At 43.5% G+C, this 20,113-nt stretch overlaps 1 protein-coding gene across 1 annotated transcript in view; it reads left to right on the forward strand.

Moving 5' to 3' along the window:
• Window positions 1–13,201, forward strand: part of LOC133577179 (protein TMEPAI-like) — a 19,550-nt gene extending 6,349 nt beyond the window's left edge. Inside the window, exons 3-5 of the mRNA XM_061930811.1 lie at window positions 209–351; window positions 427–477; window positions 12,285–13,201. Of these exons, the coding sequence (XP_061786795.1) occupies window positions 209–351; window positions 427–477; window positions 12,285–12,698 (608 nt within the window). The 3' untranslated portion in view covers window positions 12,699–13,201. The remainder of the gene's footprint in view (window positions 1–208; window positions 352–426; window positions 478–12,284) is intronic.
• Window positions 13,202–20,113: the final 6,912 nt, after the last annotated feature.

A 20,113-nucleotide genomic window follows, 5' to 3' on the forward strand; every position in this document is an offset into this window, starting at 1 on the left:
AATTAATGAGATGCACATTGTTTTCCAGTAGACACAATGTAAGTCATAGTTGGAGTATAAGCCAAAGATGTTGCAGTGTTACCATGGCGACCTGAACATCACTGCACTGTGTTGTGCTACTTTGGTTTCTAATATCCTCAGCTTGTTGTCCGCAAATCTTTATTGTGCGTGTGTTTGTGTGTGTGTGTGTGTGTGTGTGTGTTTGCAGCTGAACTGGAGTTGGTTCAGATAATAATTATCCTGCTGGCGATGACCGTCACGGTGGTCGTGTTGGTCTGCCTCCTCATCTACTACCGCCTTTTCGCCCTGTCCCTCTTAGGCAGGCTCGGCGACACGCAGGACACGCGACGGGTAAGATGACTATTTTTTTTATTTTTTTTATTAGATGTGGTGTAACACCTGCTGTATGTGTTCTATTTGTGTCAGGATGCCAACGGGTGGTCAAACAGTGTGCTGACTCAACATGGCAACGGCGAAGTGAGTAAAGGTTTTGGATTCTCTATAAATGTTTGCCTTTTTAAGTGGTTTTATGTAGGGATGTCCGATAATGGCTTTTTGCCGATATCCGATATTCCAATATTGTCCAACTCTTTAATTACCGATACCGATATCAACCGATATATGCAGTCGTGCAATTAACACATTATTATGCCTAATTTGGACAACCAGGTATGGTGAAGATAAGGTACTTTAAAAAAAATAAAATAAGATAAATAAATTAAAAAAACATTTTTGAATAAAAAAGAAAGTAAAACAATATAAAAACAGTTACATAGAAACTAGTAATGAATGAAAATGAGTAAAATTAACTGTTAAAGGTTAGTACTATTAGTGGACCAGCAGCACGCACAATCATGTGTGCTTACGGACTGTATCCCTTGCAGACTGTATTGATATATATTGATATATAATGTAGGAACCAGAATATTAATAACAGAAAGAAACAACCCTTTTGTGTGAATGAATGTAAATGGGGGAGGGAGTTTTTTTGGGTTGGTGCACTAATTGTAAGTGTATCTTGTGTTTTTTATGTTGATTTAATAAAAAAACAAAAAAAAAACAAACAAAAAAACGATACCGATAATAAAAAATACCGATACCGATAATTTCCGATATTACATTTTAACGCATTTATCGGCCGATATTATCGGACATCCCTAGTTTTATGACATATTTTCAGCCACTTTTGACCTATTTGTACAAACTTCTTATAGCATCTTATCAATATAGAAATTAACTAAAGTATACTTCCGGTCAGGGTTTTATGCCGACGATTCTGACACCAATCAACCATGTATTAATTGTACATTTTTCAATGTATGGTGAGTGCTATTGCGAGTGTAACAATATCAACTAAGGGTGCACCAAAAAATCGATTCACAGCCACATCGCGATTCATGTTCATTCAGATTCTAAATTGTTTCATAATTTTCAAAAATCCATTTAAAAAGAATATTTTTTTTTTTTTAAATGAAGCAGTCAGAAGCAGATTGTTCAGTACAGGGGTCCCCAAACTTTTTGACTGCAATGGGCCGGACTGGGCTGTATATATATATATATATATATATATATATATATATATATATATATATATATATATACATATACAGTATATTCCTCACACACTAATTGACTGAAAGAGCGCGCACTTGACGGACTTGATGTCATGTTATCGATGGGAAAATGCATTTTTAGACAATATGATTTGCCTGAGCGGCTAGGAGACACCAAGAGTAACAAGCGGTAGAAAATGGTTTAGAAAGGACTGATTTAAAAAATTAAAAAAATTAAAAAAACATTCCGTATTTTTCAGAGTATAAGTCGCACCAGAGTATAAGTCGCACCTGTAGAAAATGCACAATAAAGAAGGAAAAAAACATATATAAGTCGCACTGGAGTATAAGTCGCATTTTTTGGGCAAATGTATTTGATAAAAGCCAACACCAAGAATAGACATTTGAAAGGCAATTTAAAATAAAGAATAGTGAACAACAGGCTGAATAAGTGTACGTTATATGAGGCATAAATAACCAACTGGTATGTTAACGTAACATATTATGGTAAGAGTCATTCAAATAACTATAACATATAGAACATGCTATACGTTTACCAAACAATCTGTCACTCCTAATCGCTAAATCTGAAACGACGTGGTCGCATAGTGATGCGGGTGTGGTTCTCCCAAGGATGCAGACAGCTTCGGACACAGCTTGCAGGTAGGAAAAATGATTTATTTTAAATATAAATCATATGATGAATAAACAAAAGACATGCACGTAGCACAAAAGGCAAAACAAAAGGACTAGCGTGGGAGCTAGCAGGAAAAAATAGCATAGCATGAAATCTAAGTAGTCGTTAACAGTTGTATGAGAACAAACTACGAAGCCAGACAGAGTGAGGCCAGAGCAAAGACTAAATAGCCCTCTGATTAGTGCCCGGGCAACAGGTGCGCGTCCCGAACACTAACCAGAGGCAGGTGAAAGTAATCAGCTGACATGGCAACTGAACACAAACAAAATCAAATGTGCTGAAAACATATGTGACGAGAAACATAAACAAACTATGATCCGTGCAGCGGATCGTAACAGTACCCCCCCCTTAAAGGACAGATTCCAGATGTCCCTTGACACTAAATAAAACTAGAACCCAAAAAACAAGAAATAGTTCGAGAGTCAAGGGAGGGTGGAGGGAGGATTTGGTGGTGGGTCGCCAGGCCACGTGTCCCCGAATCCACCGGGGAAGAGTCAGGTGGCGGCGGCGAGTGGAACGCCGCTGCCGCAGGCGAGGCGGGCGACCACGGAAAGGCCACATTCGTGGCTGCCGAGAAAGTGGGCGTGAGTGGCGCCAGAAGTTCAGCAGCCGGAGAGTTCTACGACTACGTCTCGGGTGTCGCTGCTGTTTGCGCCACTGGCGTCCATAAACAAACCTCCGAGAGCGCCGCTTGCGCAGCCAGACCACTCGAGGTCGCTGAGACGAAGACGAGGAGAGAGCAGACGTCGCCGTGGAAACAGGAGGAGCCGACGTCGCCGTGGAGGCAGGAGGAGCCGACGTCGCCGTGGAGGCAGGAGGAGCCGACGTCGCCGTGGAGGCAGGAGGAGACGTCGTCGCCGTGGAGGCAGGAGGAGACGTCGTCGCCGTGGAGGCAGGAGGAGACGTCGTCGCCGTGGAGGCAGGAGGAGACATCGTCGCCGTGGAGGCAGGTGCAGGTTCTGGTACCAGCCGTGGAGCAGGTGCAGGTTCTGGTACCAGCCGTGGAGCAGGTGCAGGTTCTGGTACCAGCCGTGGAGCCGGCGCTGGTGTGGGTACCAGCCGTGGAGCCGGCGCTGGTGTGGGTACCAGCCGTGGAGCCGGCGCTGGTGTGGGAACCAGCCTTGGAGCCGGGACAGGGGTTGGTCTTGGAGTCGGTGCTGGTGTGAGAACCAGCCTTGGAGCCGTCGCTGGTGTGAGAACCAGCCTTGGAGCCGGCGCTGGTGTGAGAACCAGCCTTGGAGCCGGCGCTGGTGTGAGAACCAGCCTTGGAGCCGGCGCTGGTGTGGGAACCAGCCTTGGAACTTGGCATGGTGGAGCTTGGCGTGGTGGAGGTACTGGAGACGAAGCTTGGTGTGTCAGCCGAGGTGCAGGAACAGGTGCTAGCCGAGGTGCAGCTGAAGGTGGCCTAGCTGGCGGTTGTGGCTTAGCAGGACGAAGGACTGGTGGCGGTGGCCGTGCAGGAGGTTGCGGTTTAGCACGCCGAAAGACTGGTGGTGGTGGCCTTGCAGGAGGTTGCGGTTTAGCACGCCGAAAGACTGGTGGCGGTGGCCGTGCAGGGGGTTGCGGCTTAGCACGCCGAAAAACTGGTGGCGGTGGCCGTGCAGGAGGTTGCGGCTTAGCACGCCGAAAAACTGGTGGCGGTGGCCGTGCAGGAGGTTGCGGCTTAGCACGCCGAAGTTGTGCCACCGCACTAGCACAGTTCCCAGTACTAGCCCCCCCCTCAAGACGCGGATACCAGACGCGCTCTTTGCGGTTTGGAACCGTCTTCAAGGGTGGGTGGGGGGAGGTAAGGAGGGGGGTATACTCCTCCTCTTTAAATTGTCCAAATTGTCTATTCTCACCCCCCACTTGAGATTGGGTGAGAGAACAGGGGGAGAAAATATGTGCAGTGGGCGGAGCAATAGTCACTGGGGGCGGAACCAAAGTCACTGGAGGTGGAGTTTGAAAATCAGAATGTGACTGACTAGACTTACACTTAATAAAAATGTCCTGATAATGTTTTATCTTGGAATACAAGTTATTTGGAATTGGCTGACAGAAAGAAGCAGATGATGGAAAAAAAAATTCTTGCTTCAATGACGTCATCGGGAGTGGGCGGAGTTACCTCTTCGGGGGGCGCCAATGAAATGACGTCATTGTTGGAAATGTCCATGTGACTGACAGCCCAATCAGAGAACTGTTTGGCGAAGTGGTCGATGGGGTTGCCAAACATCTGAGGAGGGGAAGTTTGGGCTGAATGTACCTTGCTTCGGTCCGGGGGAGGAGTTTGCAGGAGCGGCGCGTCTTGGCGGCGAGGGAAAGACCTCCTGGCCGGCTTCCGTCTTTGACGGCGCGCACGGTACTGCGGTGTAGCGGCGATGTCTTCCGACCAGAGGGAATCGATGGGGATAAGAGAGCCTCCAGCTCCCCACATGAGATTCGACCTCTCCTCCGTCGAATAGCGAAGCGTCTCGGCTTCCATCGCTCGCAACACCATGAGCGTACCTTCGTCCCACTCCTCGTTAGCCGGTGCGGGAGAATTGTCTTCTGCTGGCTTCGTACTGAAACGACGTGGTCGCATAGTGATGCGGGTGTGGTTCTCCCAAGGATGCAGACGGCTTCGGACACAGCTTGCAGGTAGGAAAAATGATTTATTTTAAATATAAATCATATGATGAATAAACAAAAGACATGCACGTAGCACAAAAGGCAACACAAAAGGACTAGCGTGGGAGCTAGCAGGAAAAAATAGCATAGCATGAAATCTAAGTAGTCGTTAACAGTTGTATGAGAACAAACTACGAAGCCAGACAGAGTGAGGCCAGAGCAAAGACTAAATAGCCCTCTGATTAGTGCCCGGGCAACAGGTGCGCGTCCCGAACACTAACCAGAGGCAGGTGAAAGTAATCAGCTGACATGGCAACTGAACACAAACAAAATCAAATGTGCTGAAAACATATGTGACGAGAAACATAAACAAACTATGATCCGTGCAGCGGATCGTAACAAAATCCCATGAAATCTTATACGTTTAGTCTCTTACGTGAATGAGATAAATAATATTATTTCATATTTTACGGTAATGTGTTAACAATTTCACACATAAGTCGCTCCTGAGTATAAGTCGCACCCCCGGCCAAACTATGAAAAAAACTGCGACTTATAGTCCGAAAAATACGGTAATTTTTTTTTTTTTTAACTTGGGACTTCCCGCGGGCCGGATTTTGGACGCTTGCAGGCCGGATCCGGCCCGCGGGCCGTAGTTTGGGAAATATTGGTTTAACCTGTAACCTGTTTTGAAAAAGTTTCATTAAAATTACCATAAATTGATTAACGTGGACCCTGACTTAAACAAGTTGAAAAACTTATTGGGGTGTTACCATTTGGTGGTCAATTGTACGGAATATGTACTGTACAATCTACTAATAAAAGTTTCAATCAATCAATCAATCAATTATTATACCAAATAATACATTGTGAGAATCGGTTTAGATCGGTCGCCATTACCAATTAATGCCTTTTAATGCCAATCACAAACACTGATTCCCTCTGGCCGACTATTTATTTTTATTATTCCCCCGGCTGACAAGCGGCTAGCAGCTAATTGCGTATCTCCACAGTCCACACGCAGTGTGAAGCCGCTCCTCTATGCTAATAATTATCACTTTCATTAAGGCAAATAAACTGCATTTCTTAGTACCGTATCATTATCAAGGAAGACGGGGCTAAAAATGCTAATAGCTACGATAGCTTTGAAAAACATTGAGAAATAAGTGCTTACTAAAGTTAAAGAAGTGTATATGTTAGCATGTTACAGCACAAATCGGTAACAGTATTGGTTGATCTAAGATATAACATTTTCTTCATCCTGTTCCTTCTCAAGCATAGGTGTGTAAATATGTGTTTTGTTGTTAGAGTTTAATCGTCTATTGATCAAAAATGCACATCAATGAAGGAGACAAATAAAAAATGAATGAATGAATGAATCCCACTCAGTGTTCTGAAAATCATTATAGATACTCGTTACTTTACCAAAAAAGTAATTGAATTACTAACAGACTTACTCTTTAATAATTGTAATACATTACTAGGTAAAGTAATGTATACATTACTTAAAAAAAACTTTAAATATCTGGCATATGCATTTGAGAGATGTTTAATATAAGAGCACAGTGTGTGGGGTCTGTGCTTTTAAAAGGCGGGGCCTGTTGCCTAGTGACGTGTGACGTCATCGAGGGTTTCAACGGCGCTGTGTTTTTTAGCTTTACCAGTTAGCAACCCACTTTGTCGGCTTTGACACCAGCCCTTTTCAATCTTGTCACCGGATTGTGCTTAATAAAGAGATTGAATGTGCTTCCGTGGCTGTCATATCTTCTTGTCAACAAACGGGGTATTGTTTGGATGGCAAGTTTATCACTTCCATCATTGATTTGATGTTCATTATTCCCATTTTGACGGTGCCTCTTCCTATTTGATATCAAGTTCATGTTAGTGCGGTGCTGCTTGTTGCTTTCACGAGTAAAAATATATTTTTCCTGCATTGAATTTACTGCACTTATGACGTTGTCTTGTTGTCGCCATAAAACCACATCAAACTATCGCTAACGGCGTTGTAACGGACCTAAAAGTAATTAATTAGATTACTTGCTACTAGTTAACGCCTTTAGTATATAAAGCCGTTATTAGAAACTCTGCTCAGAGACGATCAGTGTCGAAATCGGCAGCAAAAAACCTTGATGGGAACATTATTTATAATAATAATATAATTGATATGCTAAATTAGTAGTCTGTTTAACTTGAACGTCAGAAAATAAAACCCAGCAACGTTACAAAATAGTTGCATTTGTAAATTGAGACAATGTTGATGTCCAACATTGGATCCACGTTGTTGGTCGGGAAATGACCAAATTTGAAAGGTCAAATCAACGTGACAACCTGACATTAGGGATGTCCGATAATGGCTTTTTGCCAATATCCGATATTCCGATATTGTCCAAGTCTTTAATTTCCGATACCGATATCAACCGATACCGATATCAACCGATATATACAGTCGTGGAATTAACACATTATTATGCCTAATTTGGACAACCAGGTATGGTGAAGATAAGGTACTTTAAAAAAAATAAAATAAAATAAGATAAATAAATGAAAAACATTTTCTTGAATAAAAAAGAAAGTAAAACAATATAAAAACAGTTACATAGAAACTAGTAATTAATGAAAATTAGTAAAATGAACTGTGAAAGGTTAGTACTATTAGTGGACCAGCAGCACGCACAATCATGTGTGCTTACGGACTGTATCCCTTGCAGACTGTATTGATATATATTGATATATAATGTAGGAACCAGAATATTAATAACAGAAAGAAACAACCCTTTTGTGTGAATGAGTGTGAATGAGTGTAAATGGGGGAGGGAGGTTTTTTGGGTTGGTGCACTAATTGTAAGTGTATCTTGTGTTTTTTATGTTGATTTAATAAAAAAACAAACAAAAAAACGATACCGATAATTAAAAAAACGATACCGATAATTTCCGATATTACATTTTAAAGCATTTATCGGACATCCCTACCTGACATTGCATAAATGTCGTCAAAGAGCATGTTGTTTCAACGTTGTATTTGTGTTGGACAATATTGGTTGGCAAATGACCAAAATTCAATGGTCAAATCAATGTCAGAACCCAAAATTGATTGAACATTGTCAATGGTGGCTCGGTGGGTAGAGCGGTCGTGCCAGCAACCTGAGAGTTCCTGGTTCGATCTCCAGCTTCTGCCATCCTAGTCACATCCGTTGTATCCTTGAGCAAGACACTTCACCCTTGCTCCTGATGGGTTGTGGTTAGGGCCTTGCATGGCAGCTCCCGCCATCAGTGTGTGAATGTGGAAATAGTGTCAAAACGCTTTGAGTACCTTGAAGGTAGAAAAGCGCTATACAAGCATAAACAGCATGTTGTTTCAACGTTATGTTTGAGTTGCTCAACTCAGTGGCCTAGTGGTTAGAGTGTCCGCCCTGAGATCGGTAGGTTGTGAGTTCAAACCCCGGCCGAGTCATACCAAAGACTATAAAAATGGGACCCATTACCTCCCTGCTTGGCACTCAGCATCAAGGGTTGGAATTGGGGGTTAAATCACCAAAATGATTCCCGGGCGCGGCCACCGCTGCTGCCCACTGCTCCCCTCACCTCCCAGGGGGTGATCAAGGGTGATGGGTCAAATGCAGAGAATAATCTCGCCACACCTAGTGTGTGTGTGACAATCATTGGTACTTTAACTTTAACTTTAACTTAAGTTCTCAATGTTGTTTTAATGTCTCGTGCCTGCTGGGAAAGGTGTTTGTTTTTTGATTTTTTTTACAAAAATGTGCATTTGTTTAATTCTTAAGTGCAATTTAAGCACCGGCACCGTTTTTCACATACATATTTGGTATCAGTATTGGTTTAACGGTAAACGGTACCTAACCCTAGCCATGACACATGTGCATGTCATTTCACGATGACAGCATTTGAAGATTTGCTAAATCAACAAATATCTCAATGGGCTTTTGAATTGAGTTATCATCATGAACTAGAACCTTTACAAAAACCATGTTGACTCACTGCTGAATATAAGTTTAGCAGAAACAAAGAATCCATCCATCCATCCATCTTCTTCCGCTTATCCGAGGTCGGGTCGCGGGGGCAGCAGCTTAAGCAGGGAAGCCCAGACTTCCCTCTCCCCAGCCACTTCGTCCAGCTCCTCCCGGGGGATCCCGAGGCGTTCCCAGGCCAGCCGGGTTATATAGTCTTCCCAACGTGTCCTGGGTCTTCCCCGTGGCCTCCTACCGGTGGGACGTGCCCTAAACACCTCCCTAGGGAGGCGTTCGGGTGGCATCCTGACCAGATGCCCGAACCACCTCATCTGGCTCCTCTCGATGTGGAGGAGCAGCGGCTTTACTTTGAGCTACCCCCGGATGACAGAGCTTCTCACCCTATCTTTAAGGGAGAGCCCCGCCACCCGGCGGAGGAAACTCATTTCGGCCGCTTGTACCCGTGATCTTGTCCTTTCGGTCATGACCCAAAGCTCATGACCATAGGTGAGGATGGGAACGTAGATCGACCGGTAAATCGAGAGCTTTGCCTTCCGGCTCAGCTCCTTCTTCACCACAACAGATCGATACAGCGTCCGCATTACTGAAGACGCCGCACCGATCCGCCTGTTGATCTCACAAAAACAAAGAATATAATTTTATCCATGAGGTAATTCAGTCCATCAAGTCCACCAGTCGTCGTGGCCCCAAATAACCGCATAGAGTAATTTCACTTGGCCCTTGAGGCGATATCAAATTAACACTAGAACTGGCCCGCCGATTACATTCAGCGGCGGTGCCGCGGTAACATCGCATTCACTGCTAATTCTCATACTTGCCAAACCTCCCATGAGACTCCCATATTTCAGTGCGCCTCCCGAGAATCGTCACGTCTTCTTTTCGTCCAGTCCAACGAGTGCTGGCCCAGTCATATAATTTGTGCGGCTGTGGCACGCACATACCAGTGAATGCAACGCATACCGGTACTTGATCTTCATTGATACAGGTTACACTGGCGGTGCCAGTATAAAAAACTTTAATACTGTTAGAAATATACGCCACAATGTTAATCCACACCAAACAAGAATGACAAACACATTTTGGGAGAACATCCGCACTGTAACACAACATAAATACAACAGAACAAATACCCAGAACCCTTTGCAGCACGAACTCTTCCGGGACACTACAAGGTGTGTGGGTCGGGGGGGGGTGGGGGGGGGGTGTATTTTGTAGCATCACGGAAGAGTTAGTGCTGCAAAGGGTTCTGGGTATTTGTTCTGTTGTGTTTATGTTGTGTTAAGGTGCGGATGTTCTCCCAAAATGTGTTTGTCATTCTTGTTTGGTGTGGATTCACAGTGTGACGTATATTTCTAACATTGTTAAAGTTGCTTATAAGGCCACCCTCAGTGTAACCTGTATCGCGTTTCATTTACGTGTGTGTGTGTGTGTGTGTGTGTGTGTGTGTGTGTGTGTGCGTGTGCGTGTGCGTGTGCGTGTGCGTGTGCGTGTGTGTGTGTGCGTGTGTGTGCATGCATGTGTGTGCATGCAGAAGCCGCTCATATCTTGTGACTGGGCGTGCACGTTGTTAGAAGGGATGAAAAGCGGACGTGACGACAACTCGGTGAATACGTTAAAAGCAGTGCCTTTAAGGCACTCTCCCAAGACTGTGGAATACGAGATATAATGACTGAGGAACACCTTTGTTCGATAATGAAGGTTGCCTCAGCTCAAAGCCTGAGCCCCGACATTAATGAACTATCATCCAAGAAAAGATGCCAGGTATCTGGCTTGGGCACATCAGATAAGATCAGTGTGTTGCAAACTGAGCAGTTTAAAGTCCTGAATGGTTGGTTTATTCATTATTTTATTTTAAAATGTATTAGCCTGTGGAAAAAGTTAATGTTGATATTTACCTCTGAAGGCTGCAAATAGAAAAGAGGCATTACATTTTTATTTAAATTGTATTTGATATGCCATTGATATTTTTTAATTATTATACTGCGTGGGTTCCCTCCGGGTACTCCGGCTTCCTCCCACCTCCAAAGACATGCACCTGGGGATAGGTTGATTGGCAACACTAAATTGGCCCTAGTGTGTGAATGTGAGTGTGAATGTTGTCTGTCTATCTGTGTTGGCCCTGCGATGAGGTGGCGACTTGTCCAGGGTGTACCCCGCCTTCCGCCCGATTGTAGCTGAGATAGGCTCCAGCGTCCCCCGCGACCCCAAAGGGAATAAGCGGTAGAAAATGGATGGATGGATGGATTATCATTATTATTAACTCGGTTTTGCATGTCACTATAAAGTTATATAAGCCTTGCTTGTTCGATATTCAATGCAAAACTTGTTTGGGTCCCTATTAAAAGGTTAATTTGTTCAACCTTGGCCCGCGGCTTTGTTCAGTTTTAAATTTTGGCCCAGTCTGTATTTGAGTTTGACACCCCTGGCATAGAGTGTTTATGCCAGGGGCCGGCCTGACAATAAAATTGAGTTTGTGCCAAAATATTCTGGTCTTTTCAAAGTCGACTTTAGTTATGCAAGAAAGTAATTTACTGTGATTAATCACGATTATTCCGAATTTAAGTGTGATTAATCTTATTTATTTAGTGTATATTTTTTAAATATATAAAAAAAAAAAATTCTTTAAGCTTTCCTATGCAGCCACATGGGCAATTTATAAATGTGATTAAAAAAAGTCCATCCATCCATCTTCTTCCGCTTATCCGAGGTCGGGTCGCGGGGGCAGCAGCCTAAGCAGGGAAGCCCAGACTTCCCTCTCCCCAGCCACTTCGTCCAGCTCTTCCTGTGGGACCCCGAGGCGTTCCCAGGCCAGCCGGGAGACATAGTCTTCCCAACGTGTCCTGGGTCTTCCCCGCGGCCTCCTACCGGTCGGACGTGCCCTAAACACCTCCCTAGGGAGGCGTTCGGGTGGCATCCTGACCAGATGCCCGAACCACCTCATCTGGTTCCTCTCGATGTGGAGGAGCAGCGGCTTTACTTTGAGCTCCTCCCGGATGGCAGAGCTTCTCACCCTATCTCTAAGGGAGAGCCCCGCCACCCGGCGGAGGAAACTCATTTCAGCCGCTTGTACCCGTGATCTTGTCCTTTCGGTCATAACCCAAAGCTCATGACCATAGGTGAGGATGGGAACGTAGATCGACCGGTAAATTGAGAGCTTTGCCTTCCGGCTCAGCTCCTTCTTCACCACAACGGATCGATACAGCGTCCGCATTACTGAAGACGCCGCACCGATCCGCCTGTCGATCTCACGATCCACTCTTCCCTCACTCGTGAACAAGACTCCGAGGTACTTGAACTCCTCCACTTGGGGCAAGATCTCCTCCCCAACCCGGAGATGGCACTCCACCCTTTTCCGGGCGAGAACCAAAAAAGTAATTGTCACATTAAAAAAAGTAATTGTCACATTCTTGACATAAGAAAATAGATGAAAAAGTCTTATCATTTCATCATCTCTGTTGTCAGGCAATCCTCCAAACCCCGGCGGCCTTCATGCAGCGGCCCCTGTGTGGTTTCCAGCCCACCTACCCGTACATTCCGCGGGAGGCGGTGGACCTGCCCCCCATCATCTGCTTACCAGACGGGGAAGAGCACAAGGGCCCGCACGGCTTCCAGCGCCGCACCCCGGAGCAGCAGCTGGAGTTGAGCCGCTCCTGCATCCGCGCTCCTCCCAACCGGAGCGTCCTGAGAAGCGACACGGCAGACGGTTACATACACAGCACAAGCGTGGAGGGGCTGCCGGAGCAACCCCCTCCCTCTTACAGTGTGACTATGGAGGGCGGACTACAGAAAGGTCCTAAAAGATTACAAACAAGTTGGCATCCCGGAAGGAGCCTAACATCCACCGAAACTGTTCTTCATAACTCCTCCGTCACTTGAGAGACTTTTCTATCAGATATTTTCTATTAGGTGCTAAAATATCTCCTTCTGTCCGTGTCTATTTTTATAAGCTTCTCCATGTGTGACAAACTCTGTCGGCCCCCATGGGAATGTACACTAGAATGCAAGCTGACGTTGCACTTGAAAGCGGAAACGCTTCCGCTTTTTTTTAAATTGTTTTCCATGTGAGAAGAGCTGCTACTGTAAAGTCGGTGCTTTTTGCTTCAGCCTGGCATATACTTGATCACGTTAACGCCCTAGGCAAGTCTCCGTTTTTGTTTTATCATCCGTGGCGCGCGGACGCCGCCGTCTCAAGCACTTTTGCCTCCGAATAAACAAAAAGACAGGAAGGCGGAGGAGGACTCCGTATAAGCCATGCACAGCAATACTCGAGCAGCTGAGCTAAATCGAAGCTACAACTATAGACGAAATATCCTTGTCGTTTACATTTTCATGTTATTTAACAAATATTTTGTATTTAAAATGTGTAGCGGTTTACAATAAAGGACTGAAACTGATGGAGTGTTTTATTTTTTTTCGTTACTTTGCTGACGTTTTACGCGACAAAAGTTCACGTCAAAAACATACTAAAGTAGTGGTTCTTAACCTGGGTTCGGTGAGTCAGGCTCGGGTTCGGCGGAGGTCAAGACACACCCGACTCATGGTGTAAATAAAAACTTCTTCCTATCGGCGTATTACGGATACGGCAACAGCAGAAGTCAGACTGATTTGCAGGTGTGTAATTTGTTGTGAGTTTATGCACTGTGTTGGTTTTGTTCTTTGAACAAGGTGATGTTCATGCACGGTTCATTTTGTGCACCAGTAATAAAACATGCTAACACTTTAGTATGGGGAACATATTCACCATTAATTAGTTGCTTATTAACATGCAAATTAGTAACATATTGACTCTTAACTAGTCAATATTGAGTACTTATTAATGCCTTATTCGGCATGGCCTTATTACAAACCCTGTTTCCATATGAGTTGGGAAATTGTGTTAGATGTAAATATAAACGAAATACAATGATTTGCAAATCCTTTTCAGTTGAATGCACTACAAAGACAAGATATTTGATGTTCAAACTCAAACTTTTTTTTTTTTTGCAAATAATAATTAACTTAGAATTTCATGGCTGCAACATGTGCCAAAGTAGTTGGGAAAGGGCATGTTCACCACTGTGTTACATGGCCTTTCCTTTTAACAACACTCAGTAAACGTTTGGGAACTGAGGAGACACATTTTTTAAGCTTCTCAGGTGGAATTCTTTCCCATTCTCGCTTGATGTACAGCTTAAGTTGTTCAACAGTCCGGGGGTCTCCGTTGTGGTATTTTAGGCTTCATAATGTGCCACACATTTTCAATGGGAGACAGGTCTGGACTACAGGCAGGCCAGTCTAGTACCCGCACTCTTTTACTATGAAGCCACGTTGATGTAACACGTGGCTTGGCATTGTCTTGCTGAAATAAGCAGGGGCGTCCATGGCAACGTTGCTTGGATGGCAACATATGTTGCTCCAAAACCTGTATGTACCTTTCAGCATTAATGGTGCCTTCACAGATGTGTAAGTTACCCATGTCTTGGGCACTAATACACCCCCATACCATCACAGATGCTGGCTTTTCAACTTTGCGCATATAACAATCCGGATGGTTCTTTTCCTCTTTGGTCCGGAGGACACAACGTCCAGTTTCCAAAAACAATTTGAAATGTGGACTCGTCAGACCACAGAACACTTTTCCACTTTGTATCAGTCCATCTTAGATGAGCTCAGGCCCAGCGTAGCCGACGGCGTTTCTGGGTGTTGTTGATGAACGGTTTTCGCCTTGCATAGTAGAGTTTTCACTTGCACTTACAGATGTAGCGACCAACTGTAGTTACTGACAGTGGGTTTCTGACGTGTTCCTGAGCCCATGTAGTGATATCCTTTACACACTGATGTCGCTTGTTGATGCAGTACAGCCTGAGGGATCGAAGGTCACGGGCTTAGCTGCTTACGTGCAGTGATTTCTCCAGATTCTCTGAACCCATTGATGATATTACGGACCGTAGATGGTGAAATCCCTAAATTCCTTGCAATAGCTGGTTGAGAAAGGTTTTTCATAAACTGTTCAACAATTTGCTCACGCATTTGTTGACAAAGTGGTGACCCTCACCCCATCCTTGTTTGTGAATGACTGAGCATTTCATGGAATCTACTTTTATACCCAATCATGGCACCCACCTGTTCCCAATTTGCCTGCTCACCTGTGGGATGTTCCAAATAAGTGTTTGATGAGCATGCCTCAACTTTATCAGTATTTATTGCCACCTTTCCCAACTTCTTTGTCACGTGTTGCTGGCATCAAATTCTAAAGTTAATGATTATTTGCAAAAAAAAAAAAGTTTATCAGTTTGAACATCAAATATGTTGTCTTTGTAGCATATTCAATTGAATATGGGTTGAAAATGATTTGCAAATCATTGTATTCCGTTTATATTTACATCTAACACAATTTCCCAACTCATATGGAAATGGGGTTTGTATAACCCTAACCCTCTAACCCTAACCCTAACCAAAAAACTCTTGTCTTTGTTACTTAGAATATGTTTCCCATACTAAAGTGTTACCAAAAACATATAACTTTGTCTTGAATTTGAAAAAAAAAAACTTTTTATTTTTCACTAAAGAAGAGTTCGGTGATGGCGCATATGAAACTGGTGGGGTTCGGTACCTCCAACAAGGTTAAGAACCACTGTACTAAAGTAAAGTTACCAAAAAAGAAGTAATTGATTTGAAATGGAATCAGAGCATCTACTGTGTACCGCAAAAAGGGAAAAGGTGGCACAAGTTTCAAACCGAGGTATGAATTGTTAAATAAAAGTGAAATTAATCATCTTCCTGTAGACCAGAGCTGGGCAAATATTTTGACTCGGGGGGCCACATTGAGAGAGAAAATGTGTATGTGTGTATAAATGATGTATACACATTTAGCTGTAAAAAAAAAATCCTGTACAGTATGTATGTTTGGGTCCTTTTTTTCAGGAACACTAATACCAAAAGTCACAATTCATCCATCCATTTTCTACCGCTTGTTCCATTCAGGTCGCGGGGGGTGCTGGAGCCCATCCTAGCCGCATTCGGGCGGAAGGCGGGGTACACCCCGGACAAGTTGCCACCTCATCGCAGGGCCAACACAGATAGACAGACAACAATCACACACTAGGGCCAATTTAGTGTTGCCAATCAACCTATCCCCAGGTGCATGTTTTTGGAGGTGGGAGGAAGCCGGAGTACCCGGAGGGAACCCACGCAGTTACGGGGAGAACATGCAAACTACACACAGAAAGATCCTGAGCCCGGGATTGAACTCAGGACCTTCGTATTGTGTGAGGCACATGCACTAACCCCTGTTCCACCGTGCTGCCCCCTAAAGTCACAATGTCCGATAGAATTATAAAAAAGTTATGACGGACCACCTCAAAAAAACGGAATGGAAGTTTTTTTACTGAATTGGACACCCAAAATGTACATTAAAAAAGAAAGAAAGTGGGATTTACAATATTAAATATGAACAATAAAACAATGAATATTAACAACATACCTGCTCAGGGGCCTTGTGGTTAGAGTGTCCGCCCTGAGGTCGCTAGGTCGTGAGTTCAAACCCCGGCCGAGTCATACCAAAGACTATAAAAATGGGACCCATTACCACTCTGCTTGGCACTCAGCATCAAGGGTTGGAATTGGGGGTTACATCACCAAAATGATTCCCGAGCGTGGCCACCGCTGCTGCTCACTGCTCCCCTCACCTCCTAGGGCAGGGGTCGGCAACCCAAAATGTTGAAAGAGCCATATTGGACCAAAAATACAAAAACAAATCTGTCTGGAGCCGCAAAAAATTAAAAGCCATATTACATACAGATAGTGTGTCATGGAATTAAGAGGACTTAAAGGAAACTAAATGACCTCAAATATAGCTACAAATGAGGCATAATGATGCAATATGTACATATAGCTAGCCTAAATAGCCTGTTAGCATCGATTAGCTTGCAGTCATGCAGTGACCAAATATGTCTGATTAGCACTCCACACAAGTCAATAACATCAACAAAACTCACCTTTCATGCACAACCTTAAAAGTTTGGTGGACAAAATGAGACAGAAAAATAAGTGGCATAATACACGTCCTAGAAAGTCGAAGAAAGTAATACATGTAAACAAACTACGGTAAGTTCAAGGACCGCCAAAATTAGTAGGACAAAACGGCGCTAGCCAAATACTCGAATCAGTGAAGCATGTTTAATATAAACAGTGTGCTTTGTAACAATTAGGGAGGTTTGTGTCATGTTTTTCCTCCTACAGAAACCATATTAAAACAAAAATAGATTTTTTTTCCCCTCATCTTTTTCCATTTTTCATACATTTTTTGAAAAAGCTCCAGAGAGCCACTAGGGCGGCGCTAAAGAGCCGCGGGTTGCCGACCCCTGTCCTAGGGGGTGGAACAAGGGGATGGGTCAAATGCAGAGGGTAATTTCACCACACCTAGTGTGTGTGTGTGACTATCAGCGGTACTTTAACTTTAAAATGTGAACATCGCTCCTCGATAGACATCTTTATTATCATTTCCTTCCTTACCCTTTGCATCCTTTGTAACTGAGCTACAGTGTGGAACAATTTCAATAAAGTTTGTCTAAGTCTAAGTCTAACATCGCTCCTCCATAGACATCTTTTACAATCAAGCAAAACACACAACAAAAATGTAACAAACAGCAAAATATGAATGCAAAGTGTAACAAACACCTACAATAAGGATATATTGTCACTTTTATGCGGAAATTTGTTGTAAAAATTGGCTTCCACATATATGTTCCTGACACATGCGTTTCGGGTTGGCTGCTCTGAAAACAAACCCCGCCCACTCTGCTTTGTTCCTGTCTGAGCTGCTAAATGGTAAATGGGTTATACTTGTATAGCGCTTTTCTACAAGGTACTCAAAGCGCTTTGACACTATTTCCACATTCACCCATTCACACACACATTCACACACTGATGGCGGGAGCTGCCATGCAAGGCCCTAACCACGTCCCATCAGGAGCAAGGGTGAAGTGTCTTGCTCAAGGACACAACGGACGTAACGAAGTTGCTAGAAGGTGGGGATCGAACCAGGAACCCTCAGGTTGCTGGCACGGCCCCTCTCCCAACCGTGCCACGCCATCAGCTGCTGTGATGTAGATTACCGTAATAACTCGTACAACACTCAAAAGCGCAGATTTCAACCACTGAAACACTTTCTATGGTTCAAGACTTACAGTCATTTAAAAACACCATAATGGTGGCTACAGTTTTGATGTTAAAGGTCTAAAGAAATGATGTAGAACGTCCGGCAGGACGGATTGAAAGTCTTATTGGGCCGCATGTGGCCTGCGGGCCGTATTTTGCCCAGGTCTGTTTAGACTTTATCGCCATGGGATTATCTTTTCCAATGAAGTGAACTACAATCGTTTAAAGAAACCATACTTAGGTACAAAATACAGATTTTAGAACAAAATTCTAAATAGGTTGATTGGCAACACTAAATTGGCTCTAGTGTGTGAATGTTGTCTGTCTATCTGTGTTGGCCCTGTGATGAGGTAGCGACTTGTCTAGGGTGTACGCCGCCTTCCGCCCGATTGTAGCTGAGATAGGCTCCAGCGCCCCCCGCGACCCCGAAGGGAATAAGCGGTAGAAAATGGATGGATGGATGGATGGATTGTAAATATACAAAAACTTGCATGGAAGCCACTAAAAATATGTTTAATGGCAAGTCATAATTATGAGATTTAAAAAAAGTTGAAATCAAAAGAAGAGAAAGTCATAATTATGAGATTAAAGAGTAAGTATGACATTATTATTATTATTATTATTACTGAACATTTTAATTTCCCCTCGGGGATTAATAAAGTATTTCTGATTCTGATTTATATTTCATAATTATGACTTTGCATTGGGGCTTCACGGTGGCAGAGGGGTTAGTGCATCTGCCTCACAATACGAAGGTCCTGAGTAGTCTTGGGTTCAATCCCGGGCTCGGGATCTTTCTGTGTGGAGTTTGCATGTCCTCCCCGTGACTGCGTGGGTTCCCTCCGGGTACTCCGGCTTCCTCCCACCTCCAAAGACATGCACCTGGGGATAAGTTGATTGGCAACACTAAATTGGCCCTAGTGTGTGGATGTGAGTGTGAATGTTGTCTGTCTATCTGCGTTGGCCCTGCGATGAGGTGGCGACTTGTCCAGGGTGTACCCCGCCTTCCGCCCGATTGTAGCTGAGATAGGCTCCAGCGCCCCCCGCGACCCCAAAAGGGAATAAGCGGTAGAAAATGGATGGATGGATGGACTTCGCATTGAGGTATTTTTAGTGGCAGAAACGTGCTTCCATACAAGTACATACTGAAGTCATGGTATGTTTAAATGCACTACGAAAAAAAAAAAAAAATCTTGCATGGTTTTGGTTGAAACCAGCTTTTTAAAACACATGCAAAAACCTTAATTAGGTTTTTTTACTTTTAAAAGGTGTGTTTAACGAACATAGAAAACATGTGGTTTTTTTGTTTTTTTTAAACACACGCAAAAGTGTCAAACACTTTATCATGAAGTGGACTGATTTTTTTTTTTTTTAATCATTTAACCTGGCATTATTATTATCATATATATCAAGTTTCCCTTTACTCCAGAGCAGTAGAGATTAACCGATCACATGGTGTTATTATCAGTTGTTAAAAGGAATCATAATAATACATAATTGTTATTCATATGATTTATGACATAGTAATACCTCCGTTCTTAACTTTAATCAAGGGTCTTTGAACACAACCACAGTTAATTGCAATGGGATGCAAAAGTGGAACTTGCACATAACTTTCTCCTATGCTGTCACAGATAGATTTATTATATATTTACCTTTTTTATGTCTTCATCCTTGTTCCAAATTGCTGGTGAATGCTTAAAAGTGAGCTTTGACGCTGTTAAACCTATGACTTTAGTCATGACAGGTTCGTAACGAACCATCGAGCATTCCTAAGGAGGTTGTAGGTAGAGATGTCCGATAGCCTGCCGATATTATCGGCCGATAAATGCGTTAAAATGTAATATCGGAAATGATCGGTATCGGTTTTTTTTAAATTATTGGTATCGTTTTTTTTGTTTATATTTTTTATTTTTTATTAAATCAACATAAAAAACACAAGATACATTTACAATTAGTGCACCAACCCAAAAAAACTCCCTCCCCCATTTACACTCATTCACACTCATTCACACAAAAGGGTTCCTACATTATATATCAATATATATCAACACAGTCTGCAAGGGATACAGTCCGTAAGCACACATGATTGTGCGTGCTGCTGGTCCACGAATAGTACTAACCTTTAACAGTTAATTGTACTCATTTTCATT

Source organism: Nerophis lumbriciformis, linkage group LG37 (genome assembly GCF_033978685.3).
Source record: "Nerophis lumbriciformis linkage group LG37, RoL_Nlum_v2.1, whole genome shotgun sequence".
NCBI classification, from domain to species: Eukaryota; Metazoa; Chordata; class Actinopteri; order Syngnathiformes; family Syngnathidae; genus Nerophis; species Nerophis lumbriciformis.